We start from the raw sequence: 16,962 nt of genomic DNA, 5'->3' as shown, positions 1-16,962 counted from the left end.
TGCACCCCACTCTCGCCCTGAGAAATGTGAAGCAGCTGTTTTGCTCCAGTTATCCCAGGAACGCCTGTTTGAAACCCAGTGTGAACTGAGAGACTATTATTACCAAAGGGACACAAATGAATGATCTAAACCAGTGGAAGAGTTAAAACTGCACTACATCCTTGTCAATCATAAAAACAACTGTATTTTCAACATTTACACCATGTTTTATGTGTACCAATATGTTTTGTACAAGAGTAAGTTCATTCAGATTTAGAGGTCACACCAAAAAAGACTTATTGGATTAATTTAGTGCCTTCAAAATTAAATCGAAACACTGTTATTCAATGCATCACCCTTTTTAATAATTAGCCAATAAGCTGTAAAAAAATATCTCGTCTCTTGTCCGTACGCGTTCACTCCAGCAGCACTTTACTCGTTTGGGAAGGGAGAGGAGAGGAGAGGGGAGGGGCGCACGGTCACCTTTTGTGCAAATATATCAGCCAAGTCACTGCCATCCGCATCAGATTTCTTGCGCCAAGAAGGACGGGGGAGCGCACTGCACTACTGCGAGTGAGCGTGATAGCAGAGCAGAGGGTGAAGGAGCTGCACCGAGACGAGAAGCTGCAAAGAAACACAACGACGAGACGCGAAACAAAGCCGCCAAGTTGAGAGTAACTATGGAGAGAGCGATGTTGGGACTGTTCGGGATTTGCTGCACCTTGCTTGCTGTTGCGCTGCAAGGTAAGTAGTAATGATAATGCTTTAAAAAATTACAGATTTTACTAAATAATTAAAAGCCTAAGTTTTTTTTTCTGTTAATCACAAGGCTTTCTTCCTACTTTGTGAGTATAAATGTAAATTGTATGTTTGAACGTGGAGTAAATTAAGAATAGGTTACTTTTCTCTTGGTTTTTGGAACAACCTGTTACCTTGGAACCTATATGGAGAATAAAAGGGCGCAAGTGTCGAAAGCAACTTTGGGGACTTACGAGACATTGCGCAGAAGACATTTTAAAACACTTATTTAAAATAAACCGGGTTTTTTTTTGGCTGTTAGCGTCTTTGAGGGTCTCATGTTTAAGTCAGGGAATGGTTCAAGGGTTAACAAGCCGGGCTGGTCTTGGTGTTTGAGGAGGGGAGGGACGCTCCTGCTCCGCAGCACTGGAGAGCGCCAGTATCGCCGGACAGACGCGCGTACTTTCATCTGAGTTCAAGTGTGAGGCTGCGGAGAATCTAAATTCATATCACGTTAGTATAATTCTGTGTTATTGAAACGTAGGCTAAATGTACGTATTACAATATTTTTTCATTTTAAATCAATACGAAATAATGGCGTAAAATACATTTCAAAATTCAGGTTAACTCATTATCTAAGGTTTACAATTGGGTTCACAATTAATTAAATCTACGACAATTCAACTATTTTTGGACGTATTACAATTAATTAAAAAAACATACATTTCTTGTGTAGATATAAAGCTACCCTGTACAGAATTATGTAGCCTACTGTTTGGGTACAATTATCTTATGTAGCCTACAATACAAATGGCAGATTTAAAATATGAGTAGCCTAGCCTGTATGCAGTACTTTTCAACAAACACAGTCGAATCAAGTTGTACCTCCGTTATATATGTCAATTTCCCTCTGTTAAATGTTCAAAATGTTTTTAAGTATTTGTAGCCTATTTTATTCATGGATGGAAAATCATTTCTGTTGTCAATATTCTGTGAGAGTTTATGAACCTGTTCTGAGCTATCAAGTCCATTGCGCTGTAACTGTCCGTACCCTGCGGCTCAGCTTGTAGCAGTTTTGTTCTGCTTTGAAGTGTTTGGCTTCCTATGACCAATGATTTTTCTGCACGGAGGAACTGTGGCCCCGCCTCTAGCTCCGCCCATTCTCCGATTGACTGTCTTTACCACCTTTATTATCACTTTAAAAATGAAGCCTAAATGCAAATTACCACATATTTGAATTGCGGATAAGTTTATTTCATTTTAACACAAATTTTCATTTTATGCCAGGCGATTTGACTTAAGTCAACATTAAAAGTCTGCATGTTTTCCACTTAAACATGACTGCCTTTGAGTGAAAACACTCAAATAAAGAAGCTCTCTCCAAAAAATAACCCTCCCAGGCACAGGATACATTCTTCACCATCCAAGAGGTACTTGCGTTTTATCTTTCTATCTGCTCTTAAGGCTCTCTTGCTCCCCTCCCCTACTGTGTATCTGGCTCTTCCAGCATTCCCACCTTCTTTCAATGCTTCGGCTATCTGCAGTCTTTTTTTACCTACCTATCTTATCCCTCAGCGCCCTGCCTTTCTTCTGTTGTTTGAGGCTCTTCTCGTGTCCAGTGTGAAAATACGTGTGGAGCAACAGACAGATGAAGCGTTTCTTCTGATGAGCTCACTCAAGGCTCCAGGGTGCTGCGTTTGGGTTTAATACACTGATCTGTGATGCTGCTGTTGCTCTGAAAGCAGGTCCTCTGAGGTCTTCTCTTCTGTAGCTGTTTTCCCCTTCTCTCTTTAACTCGAACGTCATTAAGAATTTACTCATTTTTGCATGTGCTTTAATTGGGCCGATCAGGGGATCCTCAGTTTGATGCCAAACTATCTGATGGCCAGACTGCTCTGGCAGTTTCTAGTATCATACCACATGATCTGTGACTTCTCAAACTTAGCAAGGTTGAAAACTGCTACACTTCCACAAGCTCCCCAGCGTTTTTTCTTTGAGCGCGTCAACAGGAAAACCTCTTTTAATGACTTTATCCTCTTTCCGGGCATACAATTTGATTGATCTCTAGCGTTTAACTGCCAAATGACAGCTGCTGGAACTCTGCCCGTTCATTTCAATTTGTTGCCTACCTCTCCCCGAGGTACGCCAGCCTCTGTTAGAGCTTTCATATAATTTGCCTTATAATGGAAGTCTCAGTGATTAGCATTTAAAATGGTTCCCGTCCAGCCTCATATTGGAGCCACCTGACCTTGTTACTGTAACCACAAGAACTGATACCAAAGCAATACCCTCCCAGATGACATTTACACAATATTATTTGCATTTTCAAGCCTCAGTTGCATATTCATAAGAGGTATCATTGCAGCACCTCCGCCACTGTGCGCGTTTGATCGTGGTGGGATGTCAGAAGGTGGCGGAAAGAATCATCGAGACAGCTTGTCAGCTGAGTTTAAGAAGTCTTGCAGAAACAACACTCTTCCCTTCTTTGTCTATTTCCCCTGCTCATTTCCTTGCTTAAATTTTCTCCTCAGCAGAACCTCCCCAACCGCAGCGGCATCAAACACAAACGCGCACACACACGTCACCCCCTGCAGCCGGCAGTAATTATTATGGAATTAGGAGGCTTCAAATTAAAACCCGTTCTTTGTGCTGGGCCAGCAGATAAAAGCCAATCTGAGGTGGCTTCTGCAAGCTCAAAGCTCCTATAGATATCCATCACGCACACACCTGCGCATGAATCTAGTCACGCACACCTGCGTGTGTGCAGCGTAAGCCCACACGTTGTGTAACTGTGCTAACCCAAGGTGCTAATTTGGAAAGTGGTGGTAAAGTGTATGATTGGGCTCGCTTGCTGTGGGCCCCAGTCTCTCGTATCAGCTTTGTGATTCATGCCCATGAGGAGGGGGGAGTCACTGCTTGGAATGAGAAGCATTCAGCAGGGGACAGGTTACATCTCGCCCCCTGACTCTTCAACCCCCCAGATTCTCTCTCTTTCAATCCCGTCTCCATTTCTCTGTCTCTCTTTCGTTCGGCACAGATGGACATGAAGGCTGCCAGTGAAAGCAAGTCACGCAACCACAACACACTGGTTTTAATCCAAGATCACAATATGGCACTTTGCTGCTAGACCATAAAGCATTTTTTACACGGTGATCACATTTTAATGGTTTGACAGACCCCTGATACCATAGCATGTGGCAGGTTTTTTAAAATTGCATTTGCACTTTTTATCAGAGAAAACGCAATTTGATTTTTCAGTTGCGTCTCTTCATTGCTCTTCACAAGTCCTCTCCTGTGGCCTCATGGGATGCTAAAGTGTCTATTGGATGTACACTTCTCAATCTCGCTGGAAGTAATAGGTCATTTGGATATGTTTTCCCTACTGTTTTATTCGGACATGCTACTCTTAACATACTGTATAAAACAGAGAAGTATGTATATTCGTTATATACAGTGGGTACGGAAAGTATTCAGACCCCCTTAAATTTTTCACTCTTTGTTATATTGCAGCCATTTGCTAAGGTTCTGGTCGTCCCAAACGTCTTCCATTTAAGGATTATGGAGGCCACTGTGCTCTTAGGAACCTTAAGTGCAACAGAAATTTTTTTTGTACCCTTGCCCAGACCTGTGCCTTGCCACAATTCTGTCTCTGAGCTCTTCAGGCAGTTCCTTTGACCTCATGATTCTCATTTGCTCTGACATGCACTGTGAGCTGTAAGGTCTTATATAGACAGGTGTGTGGCTTTCCTAATCAAGTCCAATCAGTATAATCAAACACAGCTGGATTCAAATGAAGGTGTAGAACAATCTCAAGGATGATCAGAAGAAATGGACAGCACCTGAGTTAAATATATGAGTGTCACAGCAAAGGGTCTGAATACTTAGGACCATGTGATATTTCAGTTTTTCTTTTTTAATAAATCTGCAAAAATGTCAACAATTCTGTGTTTTTCTGTCAATATGGGGTGCTCTGTGTACATTAATGAGGAAAAAAAATGAACTTAAATGATTTTAGCAAATGGCTGCAATATAACAAAGAGTGAAAAATTTAAGGGGGTCTGAATATTTTCCGTACCCACTGTATAAGAAACTCTGATAGAATTACAGCTGAATGATTCGTTAAACGCCTTAAATATTAATCAAGAGCATTTGGGCTTGTTTTAATTGTTTGGAGACCAATCATGAAAGCTTGTTTTTGGATTGGCAGCAGTTCTTTTGGCAGCCGGTTTGAGGAAAGCTCGCTGCTCACTGCTCTGGCACAAAGCAGCAGCAACCACCTGGTTACGCAAAAAGAAAGATACTTAGCAGTCTGTCTTTTCATCTTAATATCATCTAAGCCAGTTTCTCCTGATCTTTTTTTTTGTCTTATGTATCTCCACAACCCAATCTAGGCACAAGCACTCTCTCATTGACACCAAATCATAAATGTGTTACTTTTTAAACTTTTATAATGTGTAAGTTGAGTATCACTTAACATTGTTAAATGTTATGACGATAACATTAGGTTACGAAAGATTACAGAAAGTCACTTTTAAACTAAAAACAATCAGTTAGCTTCCTCTTTAAGGAGACACCTGAGCTGTTCTGATTGAACAGTTCTGATGGCAGTCATGGAGAAGCTTTATATATCAATTATAGAAATGTTTATATTAAGTTTTTTAAAAGGTTTATTAATGCAAAATCTTAAGCTTTAGCATAAATAGAGGCCTACCTGTTGTTGTAAGTATTAAAATAAAAAATAAAATAAAATAAAATTTGTGCGTTTGCGCGTGCCTCAAAAGAGGGCTTACAATGACTTACAAAGATACATAACAGCTACAAGTGTATGCACTACTTGCTTTATGCAAGCGCTATATAGGATTAATCACTATACAGGATTTACCCTATTATACTTTATCGACACAAATTGATAGGTGAAACAACAAACAGCCACCCACAAATAGTCAAAGCATCAGACTGTCTTTGAGTTCACATGAACAACGGTTAGTTACTCGTCGTCAAGCTACAGAAGAATACCATAATTCCTCCGTTCAATTAGGCTTAAGACATCGAGAGTCACGCAGACCTATAACACCCCAGCCACAACACTTAATTGCGAATAACATGCCTTTCCTTAACACAGAATCGACCACAGAGTCCAACGTTTATATTTTTTCTTCGAATCTTTGAGTTAACATGTACTAAACATGAGTGGAATTTGCACCGCAGCTCCCCCACACCTTGATGCTCATGACAAGAATAGCATGTATAGTTATCTTTATTGAAGTGAATTGGGTTTAAATCACCGTCATGCATGAATGAATGATATTTTTGCAATTTTACACACAATAATCCATGATGATCACATTACACAAAACTGAAATTGCACGTCAAAATAACACATTGTCAATATTTTTGGAGACCCCCCAAAATTTCACAAATCACGTTTTCAGGGGAGCCCATGTCTTATTAAGGGGAGCCGAGCTCCCCCTAGCTCCCCCGTAGTTCGCACCCTGAGGATGGGTGACAGAAATGACAGAATTGTCAATTTTGAGTGAACTATGGTTTCAAAGATTTCAGTCAGGCTAAAGATTTCAGAAAACAAATGATTGTTTTGGTCCAACTGAAATTGAACTTTTGAAGTATACGTAAACATATTGACTGATCTGAGCCACAGCAGTTCAGATGCTGCTGCAGATGTTGCACACTCAGACAAAACACACACACAGAGTTTTAATGCTGTGGATTAGCTCTGTCTGGGTTACTTCTGTATTTGTTAGTCGCTCTCTTTGTTTTCAATAATGGCGGTGCTGTTTGTGATCAGTGGGTGACCATTGATGTTTTGGGTGATTTACGGTTGGTATTGTACGTGCTCCAGCATAGATAACTGAGTTAAGTTGACTGGGAAGACAGACAGTGTGTCTATAGATTCTGTGCTAACAGGAAAGAATTTATTCATGCAGACCCACTGAGCTCTTTCACTCAGAATTTATAACCACCACTACTGATAGAGTCGTTTCTTCAAAAAAGAATGCAGTATCCCTCTATCACTCCTCCCTTCCGTCTGCACTCAAGCCCCCCACAAATCCTCCCGTCTTTCATGAAATCTGGGCCCTGCCCAGTACTTCAGCATTCAAACACTCTGCCCACACTACAAAGTATCCGGGTAAGGCAGAAACCGAGATAGAGGAAGCCCGGTAGCCCACTGCCCTTTGATTTCACCAAGGCTGCAGCTTCAAGGCTGTTATTAGTGGCATACAGGAAACAGAGTATGTGGAAGATATTTTGTGTGCGTTATGGCTGTTTTCTGTAAAGGATGTTGAAGTGGTCTGATACTAAAGTGGGGAGCAGAAGGATATGAGGCACAGTGTAAAGCTGCATCTGTGTGTTGGGCTATAGTACTTTGAAGAATAGGCGCTTCGGAGGCTCTTTGGGGAGACGAGGTTAAGAGCGGCTGATCCATTTAGCTGTGGAGATCGGCAGGGTGATTGGCCGACGCAAGTCCAGAGGCCTCTCTCAGGCATTCTTAATGGATTCAGGGCTGATGGGTTTCCTTTTGGGGAAAATATTGCTTTTTAGCGAGGAACTTAGGTCATGCTACACTATCGTCCATCTTGTAGTACATTGCCGCATCTCCCTTAGCTCTATTATACCGTATCGATTTGGAGATGGATATTAGTTGTTCTGAATTGATTTGTTTATCCTAGCAGTGTTTGGGGATTTGGCTTACAAGAAATGCTTCATCTTGACGTACTTCTACAGCTCATTTTTTTGTCATAGGTGATCTGTTTTGTGGTGTGATTAGAGCTGGGCATGTAAATATATATGTAAATTATTCTTTTTTTTTAACAATATATTTTCCTATGTTGTCACATATTTGCCTTAAAATATGTATGTATTAAAAATATTCAAATGTAAGTTGTAAAATAATTTATTTCAAAAATAAATAATACATAAAAAATACTGTAATTTTTTTCTCACATATTAGCCTTAAAATATATTATGTTTTCAACTAAACCGCCATTCAGTAGATTTTAAATGTTAAATTAAAAAAAATAAAATAAAGTCAAATCATAGGTAATCAACTCATGGTTTGCACATATTATTTTACTAAATGGGCCTACTATAGGCTGCAAACAAATTGTTGAATCAGAGCTAATTCACAGATATTAGTCACTTAATTCTGATGTCTTCTGAAGTCTGAATGAGTGTCTTTAGTTGTGAGACAAGGAAAAACTGTAAAACTTTAGGAAACACAATGGCCAAGTAAAGCAACAATTTGTGATGTTTTATAACACTGGTAAAATCATCACAAATACGTAATGAGCATTCAAAGTATATCACAGGCTGCTCTCTTGCTTTTGGTCTCAGTCATTTGCGTCATATCTCAGTTGGACCTCCACTGCAGCTGGTTTAAACTGTGCCAGCTTTACCTGATGTGCCTAAAAACACAGTTGTGCTGAAACAGTGCTTGTTTATTAAGAGCTCTTCAAACATCCCTTTCCTCACACAGACTATGCCCATTGTCCTCTTACTATCAGCTGACAAACATTCCCTGGAGAACAGTCAACTGACGCAAGGGAGAGAAAAGCCTTCATAGCACTCAGCTTACGGCTGTTTGGTTAGTCGAGCGCACCCCTGGGCTGAGCTATTCGGTCAGTAAGTCTTTTTAATGTTTTTGAAACTAGTATATGTTTGATAAAAAATTACAGTAAAAACAGTAATACTGTGAAATAGTATTACAATGGTTTTTAAAAAAAAAATATTTTAACATGTAATTTATTCCTATGATGGTAAAGCTGAATTTTTAGCAGCCACTACTCCAGTCTTCAGTGTTACATGAGCCTTCAGAAATCATTTTAATTTGCTGATTTGGTGGCCAAATAACATTTCTTATTATTAATACCAGTGTTCAAAAGAACATCATTTATTTGAAATATTTAACATGAAATATTATATAAATGTCTTTGCTTATAATGTATGTACTTAAAACAAGAAAAAAATTGCCAAGAAGAATTGGCAAATAGGGAATAGAATAAACTTAATTTAAGGAAAACAATTTGACAAGTCTTATGCAATCTAATGCAACTTTGCTTGTTTAATTTATCCGGTTTTAAAGATGTTTATATGCTGTATCTTCACTGGAAAACATGACAAAGAAAATGATTTTGGGTTTGCTCTTTTTCTCTTTCCTTCCTCTGTATCGAAACCCTTCATCCCTGTAGATTAGCGAGCGCTCAGCTTTCGTTTGTGGTTAATGAGTGTCCCTGGCTGATAGCTATTCAGGAAGGTGGTCTGATGGACCCCAAGGAGCGCAGCGCCAACTCTAATTCTGTTGCCTTGCTGATTGACACTCAGCTTGATAATCATATTCAGGCCTGCGGGGCCCCGGCATTGGTTCCCCCTGCATAATCTCAACCAATCAGTGATTTCCCTGTACAGTACTAGCCTGACTGACAACTAGCATGGCTACACTTCCTACTGAGATTCAGGTTTTGTACCTTGTCATTTGTTAAAGGTTGTAGCCATCCATTTGCTCTGAAATGAAATCTTATTAATGGCTAGTAATCAGTCTTGGATGTAATTTTCGTTTCGCAGAGAACACAGATGAAGTTTGTAACGTTCACGTTATGCTTCAACTCCGATGGGAAGGATATTGTTACCAGCGCTAGGATCTCAGAAGATCATAATATACCGGTTTATTGAGTTTGAAGAACTAAAATGTAGGGCAAATGAAAATCTTGTTATGTATTATCAAAGGAAATGGGCTTTGTGCGATCAAATTAAGCTTTCATGTGGGCCAGTAATTTTTTGTTTGCTGTCTATTCCTCACAGAGTCCAGAATCTCTTAAAAGACAATTATGCAGACAACGGTGGCATTTGGCTCATGATGGATTAGTTTAGTTAGTTAAAAACACAGAAGCTCATGAAATGGTTCTGCACTAAGACACACAGGGCTTTAACTCTTTAAGACGGACTTAATTAGACTGTTAGTTTGGGAAGAGGTCGTCACACTTTGGAAGATAGAATCTGTTGGGCATATGTTTGAGGGACTTTGTTGGTGGTGTTGGTGTCTTTGGTCCTCCTGGTGTCCCGTATGGGGTGTGGAACACCCGCTGACAGTGGCGGCTGTCACTCCCCACCTCGGCTAAACATTTTTTGGACAGCGGTCAGTCTAACCCCTCCGTTCCTTGCCAAGTAACCATGGCGATGGGCACGTGGAATTCCCTAGTCAATTAACAGTCGGAGTGGGAGTAGGAGCGGGCGTGTGGGCGCATATTGACTGGTGCGGCAGGGAGGGCTGACAGAGCAAGAGCAGAGGACACATGTTCATTAAAATCATCCACCCTGGATCAGATGGTGGATCTGGAGATTTTTTCCTCCCTCCCTCCCTTTCTCTCTCCCAGTCTCTTTGAAATGCTTGTGTTGCTAGTTTGGGAGTGTGATACCTAAGTGGGCTGAAGGCAACTTTCTCACACTGCTCTGCCCTTTCCTTTGTCCTTCATTCATTCTCACTCGCTTTGTTAGCGTCTCTCTTTTTCTTTTGGGGAAGCCCCTTGTCTCTTTTTTCTCATCGTTTTCCTCTTTTTAGCTGCTCAGCCGCTATACTCTTTAGACAGTGACGTCATACAGTACAATTAGTGAAAGTCATACAAACCAGTTGAATTAGAACACAGAGAATAAAATCCAATAGCAGTGATTGTCAAATACAGCTCATCATGCAGTTGTGCTCTGATAAAAAATTATAAATCATTACTGTTCAGTTCAAGTTTGGGGTCAGTATTGTTTTTATTTTTTTTAAGAAATAATATTTTTATTCAGCAAGGACACATAAATCGATCAAAAGTGACAGTAAAGATATAAATAAATTCTGAACTCAAAAGAATCATGAAAAAATGGTTTCCACAATAATATTAAGCAGTACAGCTGTTCTCAGCATCATTAATAATCAGACATGTTACTTGAGCACCAAATCAGCATATTAGAATGATTTCTGAAGAATCGTGTGACACTGAAGACTGGAGTAATGACTGCTAAAAATTCAGCTTTGCCATCACAGGAAAAAAAAAGTATAGGCCTACATTTTAAAATATATAAAAATAGTAAAAACAGTGAAGTTGTAGTATTACTGTTTATACCGTTTTTTTTTTTTGTTTGATCAAACAAATGCAGCCTTGGTGAGCATGATACACTTCTTTCAAAAACACAAAAAATTGTACTGACTTTAAACTTTGAATGGTGGTGTATTATTATTTATTTATTTTAATTTGGTAATGTAGGGTCCAGGGCATCTAAATCCATATCTTTTCACTTTCTGTCTGCATGTGGCCACACACACGCACACCCACATGCTCTTGTACCTGTGCAGCAGTTAAAGGACAAGGCTAGGTTTTTTTTTGTTTGATCAAACAAATGCAGCCTTGGTGAGCATGATACACTTCTTTCAAAAACACAAAAAATTGTACTGACTCTAAACTTTGAATGGTGGTGTATTATTATTTATTTATTTTAATTTGGTAATGTAGGGTCCAGGGCATCTAAATCCATATCTTTTCACTTTCTGTCTGCATGTGGCCACACACATGCACACCCACATGCTCTTGTACCTGTGCAGCAGTTAAAGGACAAGGCTACATTGTTAAGACATTCCTGGGGCTGCTGGAATGCAGGTATTATTGCGGAGTGATTAGACACAGCGAGAGAACGAGCACAGAGAGGAGGGGAAGTGACAGAAAGGAAAAAAGAAGGACAGAGGGGCTGGATTGGGGGAAAATGAGGGAAGAATGGAGTGATGGAGTGGGACAGATTGAGGTACAGAAAGGGAACATATTGCAGAAGGAGAAATTGTTTTGAAGCAGAACTGAGGAGAGGATTCAATGGCCACATTGATTTTCTATACTTAAAGGGATAGTTCACCTAAAAAAGAACATTCTGTCATCATTTAATGCCTGTCATATTGTTCCAAAACTGTATGACTGACTGTGAAGGACGAGGCTGTACTTTTGCTTCACTTACTGTATGGTGAATGAAAACTAAAGCTTTCAAGCTTCAAAAAGGACACAAAAGCAATATAAAGTATCATACAAGTGACCCATGTGACTGATATTTCAAATCTTCTGAAGCCATACAGTAGCTTTGTGTGAGAGTGCATGATGAGCACAAAACCTGTCTCAATGATTTGTTCATGAATCTGAATGGTTCAAATCACAGACACAGTGATCCAGTTGAGTTAACATCAGTTTTGGTCTGTTTCTCATATAAAGCCATCAGATGACTTCAGAAGGTTTGTAATGTAGTGCATAAATCGCATGGACAACTCTTATGATGAATTCACAATCCTTTTTGAAAGCTCCATTCCCCATAGACTGTAATTGTATGCAAAGTCTTAAAGTCTTCTTTTACGTTCCTCAGAAGGAAAAGTCATAGGTTTGGAATGATACGTGGGTGAATAAATGATAACAGAGAATACATTTTGAATTCAAGTTTATGTGTTGACTGTGTGAGTGTCGGGAATGTGTTTTTTACTAACAGAACCAATACTGCAGTATACTGTGTGTGTTGACATTGGAGTAGAAATGTGTATGTGGGGTGCATTTCTATCAAACAGGAGCTTGAGAAAATGTCCTTTTTCATCCCAGAGAGGAATTTGGATATAACTGCATTTAAAAATAGGAAGTGGAATGCCTGGGAGGTCCCAGCGTAACGATAGCAGTACCAGCTGGTGATCGGATCTGCCATGGATCTGTGTGTGAGAAAGGGAGGATGAGAGTAGGCAGGGAAGGCGGGGGTTGCCTGTTGGTGCTTCCATGGTGAGGGCTACATTGCCAACCAATGTCAGCTGTGCCATCTCTGCTATATTGCCAGGTGGCATCAACCAGCAACATGTCCTGGCATTAACTACTACACACCCCTTCCAACACACAAGGTGGTGTAATCAATGTCAAAGTCAACCTCCTCTACCCTATGATCTGTCCTCACCCCTCCTCGAATCCCCACCCATCTCTCCATCTGCTTCCTGTATGTGCTGGGCAAATGGGTTGAAGTTCCATCTAACATTTGTGGTTGTCCCATATCAAAAATGTACCTATTCCAAAAGCTTGCTGTTCATAAATCTTTCCTTACCATAGCTCTTAGTAAAAATATACGACACATTTAACATCAAAACTAAATTTTAATGGTTCATTTAAAGCTGAAGTGTGTAATTTCTTTGCAATTTGTTACATTGCATTTGTTTTGTCTCATCTGCTATTGGTTGACAAACAGATAATCCATTTTATTTTATTTTATTTTTTGATAAAAATATAATTCATACTTGTTAATTTAGTGAAATCTTTTTAAATAGATATGTACTGTAATTTAAGTTAACAATCAATGGCTGTTTTGTTGAAATTGTGATTCTTCTGATCAAAAATCACTTATTTCAGAGCAAATGCATAAATATCTGTATATATTGAATATCATTACAATTCTGGAAAATATTGATGCTTCTTCAGATTACATATGGCATCAGAAAAGTTCATGTTCAGTTCTATATTTCACACATTCTAAATGTTTAAAAAAAAAATTTGTGTTACTGTTTGGGTATTACAAACAGCTACTCCCAGGGGTCCCTGGCAGATTCTTCATGACACAGTAGCTCTTTAGGGATTTATTGACAGGTCTAATAGAGCAAAGAAGGACTAGTTTCCATAGGCCTATCTGAAACTTCCCTCTCCTTCTGCCACACACTGATACAGTTTCAGTCACCTCGACACCCTGTGTTTGTGTGACGTTTAGCAGATAAACTGTGACATGTCTTTTCATGTCAGATGTGTGCGTATCGCCTACCTCACCAGTCAGACAATGAGTCGCAGTGCCGAAGAAAGAAATAGATTACATCACGCTCCTTTAATGTTTGTTTTTTATCATGTTTTTCAAATACTTCTCATATTTGAGCTCTGCGTCGGACTTCTTTTGCTTTTGAAATGTTATTGTGTTTGCGTTTGTGGAAGGTCCTCCATTCTTAGAAATTAATTTAGCTAAGAAGGATTTGTGCCCACTGATAGTGTTGTTTATTTGCATGCTCTGTCTGCTTTGTAGTACAACTGTTCGGAATTATGCAAATCAGGTAACATGGCACACGAATTGAAATACTGCAAGCGAATGTGGGTCAACTGTTTAGCGAATTCACCAATCTGATTTTGTGTGTTTGAATGACAAAAGACATAATGGGACAGAGAGGAGGCAGCAGTAGCCTCTGTTCTTATCGCTTTCTTTCTCTCAAGGTTCCAGCTCACTGCTCTTCACTACGGCTCTCTCTCCGACTATCCCTCCTCTTATCTCCACATGCCCGAGGTTCTGACCATCCTGCCGGAACAGTTGAGGCAGAGCAGTCTGTGTTCAATTTCATCCGTTTTCATAGCTTTTCTCCTCATTGTTTTCCTTTTACAATTAGATCTCTCACAGTTGCTAGAAGCCATAGTTTTAAAATGAGTTCATTACACAATGACTTTCAAGGGGGTTTGCTTTGGGGTTTTGAGGTTTTGGATGGCTGCCCCCAAACATAAAAACTACTTGTTTTGTCTGTTTAAGCTTTTACTTCTGAACGGTTTGCATATTTACATTTATATTCACTTAATGTGCGGTTTGTGATCTTACATTTTTCATCTGATGAAAAATACAAAGTTTCAATTCAATAACTTTCAAGATGAACTTCATGAGTCAGCTGTGTGGTAAATGTATTCATGACATGCAATTCAATTTAGCTGGCAAGAACGATTTTTAGTCCCGACCAGATTTTTATGCTGCATTATTTTAAGACCACCCCAACCTTTGGTTCTTGATTGCCACTGTGGGGGTGGGGTTAGTCCACCAAAATGTGAAAATCCTCCCTCTCTGTCTCTCTCTCTTGCTCTCTTTCACTTCCTCTCTCCCTGTCCAGCTGGAATTCTGATTAAAGTGATAATTTGTCACCTGCTGCCCTAATGATAAACATCATATTTTTTTAAAATCATGCAATGCTGGTTCTTCCTTCATGTCTTTGTTCTCTCTGCACTTTTTGTCTTTATACTTATCTGCTTCTCAGCAGACCATGAACTCCTGGCCTGTCTCTTCACCCCCAGTCCTATTCATGCCCGTGTTTATAAGTCTATTTTGTGGGCGTATGCATTATCGGCAGTCTATCAGTGCGACGAGCTGTATTGTATCTGTTTTTATGTTGGTGTCTTTGAGGCAGGGATGAATTAGTATTCTAGCTAACCTTGAAAGTCAGACATCTGATTATTGTTCTGCCCTTGTCTGTCATTGTCATTGGTATGAGCAGACAAGACATGTACATTTCATTATTACATGCCACACTTATTACATGGAATAGACCTTAGGGTAGTGCCATATTTAATTTTTGAGTGCATTCAGTGGACTGTTTTGTTGTTTCACAACATACAGTTTGTTCAGCTGATGAAATGTCTTTCTGAAAATAAACTTCAAAAGACAAAACTCCATGTAAAAGTTTTGAAAGTTGTGAAATTACATGATCTAGGACCTTTATATAGTGCATGGCATTGTAAATACTGTAAGCCTTGTTTTCATCCATGTAAAATTCAGTATGAGTCTAAACTGATTGGTCAATCGCAGCATTCTACCATCAAATATTTGTATATTTTGGTGTTAAACATTTGTACATTTTGTACAAATTGAAAATTGTACATGACAACCAATTTTCCACGCTGTGCTTTTAAGTCAAAGGAAAAGAAGGTAAAATCCAGGAGTTCACTATGTTTTCAGCAGGTAGTGGAATGTCTGAGTCAGATCTGGAAATCAAAAACTGAGTTGAAGTTGTGTTTACTAACAACAGCAGAACTGGAAGGTGGCGTGAGCAACAAGCACGTCCCAGAAACTGAGGAACCTCTTTGTATGACCATAAAAAGAGAGAAAGATGCAATAATATGTACATCCGATCCTCATATCCCATCCATAGCCTTAAGGAACCCCTGTCTCCACATCCGACATTGAGTGACTGATTTTAAACAGCTATGAGAGTGTGTGTGTGTGATTATCTCAGTCTGGGATGGTGTCATGGATTCCATGTGTGGTCTTCAGCAGGATGTTTTATTCCAGAGGAACCTCTTTGTATGACCATAAAAAGAGAGAAAGATGCAATAATATGTACATCCGATCCTCATATCCCATCCATAGCCTTAAGGAACCCCTGTCTCCACATCCGACATTGAGTGACTGATTTTAAACAGCTATGAGAGTGTGTGTGTGTGTGTGTGTGTGATTATCTCAGTCTGGGATGGTGTCATGGATTCCATGTGTGGTCTTCAGCAGGATGTTTTATTCCACCTCCCCTCACTTTTTTGTGTGTGTGTGTACTGACACTCCATTTTCATCTCCATTTTTGTGTTTACAGAGTTTTCTGGCTCTGCTCATTAATTATAGCGCTCTATTCCTGACACTCCCCCCCCCCCCCCCCCCCCCCCCCCCCCCCCCCTTTGGGTAATTAACCATGTTTGACACTCAGACAGAGACGTGACCATGTTTATTCATGCAGGAGAGCTGTTTGAGTGTGTCTAATCTATTTGTGTGATCTGTCTGATTGCAGATCCGTAACGTGGAGACCAACCAGTGTCTGGATAACATGGCCAGGAAAGAAAATGAAAAAGTGGGCATTTTCTCTCATCTCTCTAGTTCCTGGCTCCTGCAGGTTGAGACGTGTTATGTCTGAAATGCAGATAAGGGCTATTCTGCAGTTCACATTGCAGATCCCAATCTGTACTACTGCTCTCCAAGGTTGGGCTGTGCTCTGTTGTTAAACTTTTACAATGCTTTTACTATTCACTAAGACGTAGGTGTTTTAACTGCTGATTTTGGAAGGAAAATCTTTGGAATTCCATGGAATGGATTTAAACTCTGTAGCTGAGAGGACTACTAGCGGAAATCATATTTTGCCAAAATAAATAAGAAATAAACACAAGTGTGATGCTCAGAGCTCATGATGGGTGTGCAAATGCTGTGGTAATCTGTGTGACTTCGTGTGGAGTTCTGCAGCCACAGCTTCCATGTGGATCTACACATAACAGTATTTTACTATTCATTAACTGTTACATCTTTGATTTTTATTACTCACAGATTTTATAGATCACTTATTACTTTGTCCCATGATACATTGCTCCTCTTTGTGTTTTGTATGTTACTAATTTTAACTAGTTTCATGAGACGACATCAAACATTGTTCATATTTCCAAGTGAGACAGGATAGGATAGTCACAAAAAGTAAATATTTTA

The 16,962-nt window shown here is 39.6% G+C and overlaps 1 protein-coding gene across 2 annotated transcripts in view; it reads left to right on the top strand.

The window, feature by feature from the left end:
* The first annotated feature begins 504 nt into the window (after positions 1-504).
* Positions 505-16,962, top strand: part of bcam (basal cell adhesion molecule (Lutheran blood group)) — a 45,381-nt gene continuing 28,923 nt past the window's right edge. For both annotated transcript variants that reach the window (XM_016285521.1, XM_016285513.1), the window contains exon 1: positions 505-723. In XM_016285521.1, coding sequence (XP_016141007.1) covers positions 660-723 — 64 coding nt within the window. In that variant the 5' untranslated portion in view covers positions 505-659. The remainder of the gene's footprint in view (positions 724-16,962) is intronic.

The sequence above is a fragment of the Sinocyclocheilus grahami genome, unplaced genomic scaffold, assembly GCF_001515645.1.
Source record: "Sinocyclocheilus grahami isolate Dianchi unplaced genomic scaffold, SAMN03320097.WGS_v1.1 scaffold11.1, whole genome shotgun sequence".
Taxonomy (NCBI): Eukaryota; Metazoa; Chordata; class Actinopteri; order Cypriniformes; family Cyprinidae; genus Sinocyclocheilus; species Sinocyclocheilus grahami.
The sequence above is the reverse complement of the archived record's forward strand: the minus strand, read 5'-3'. Positions and strand labels throughout refer to the sequence as shown.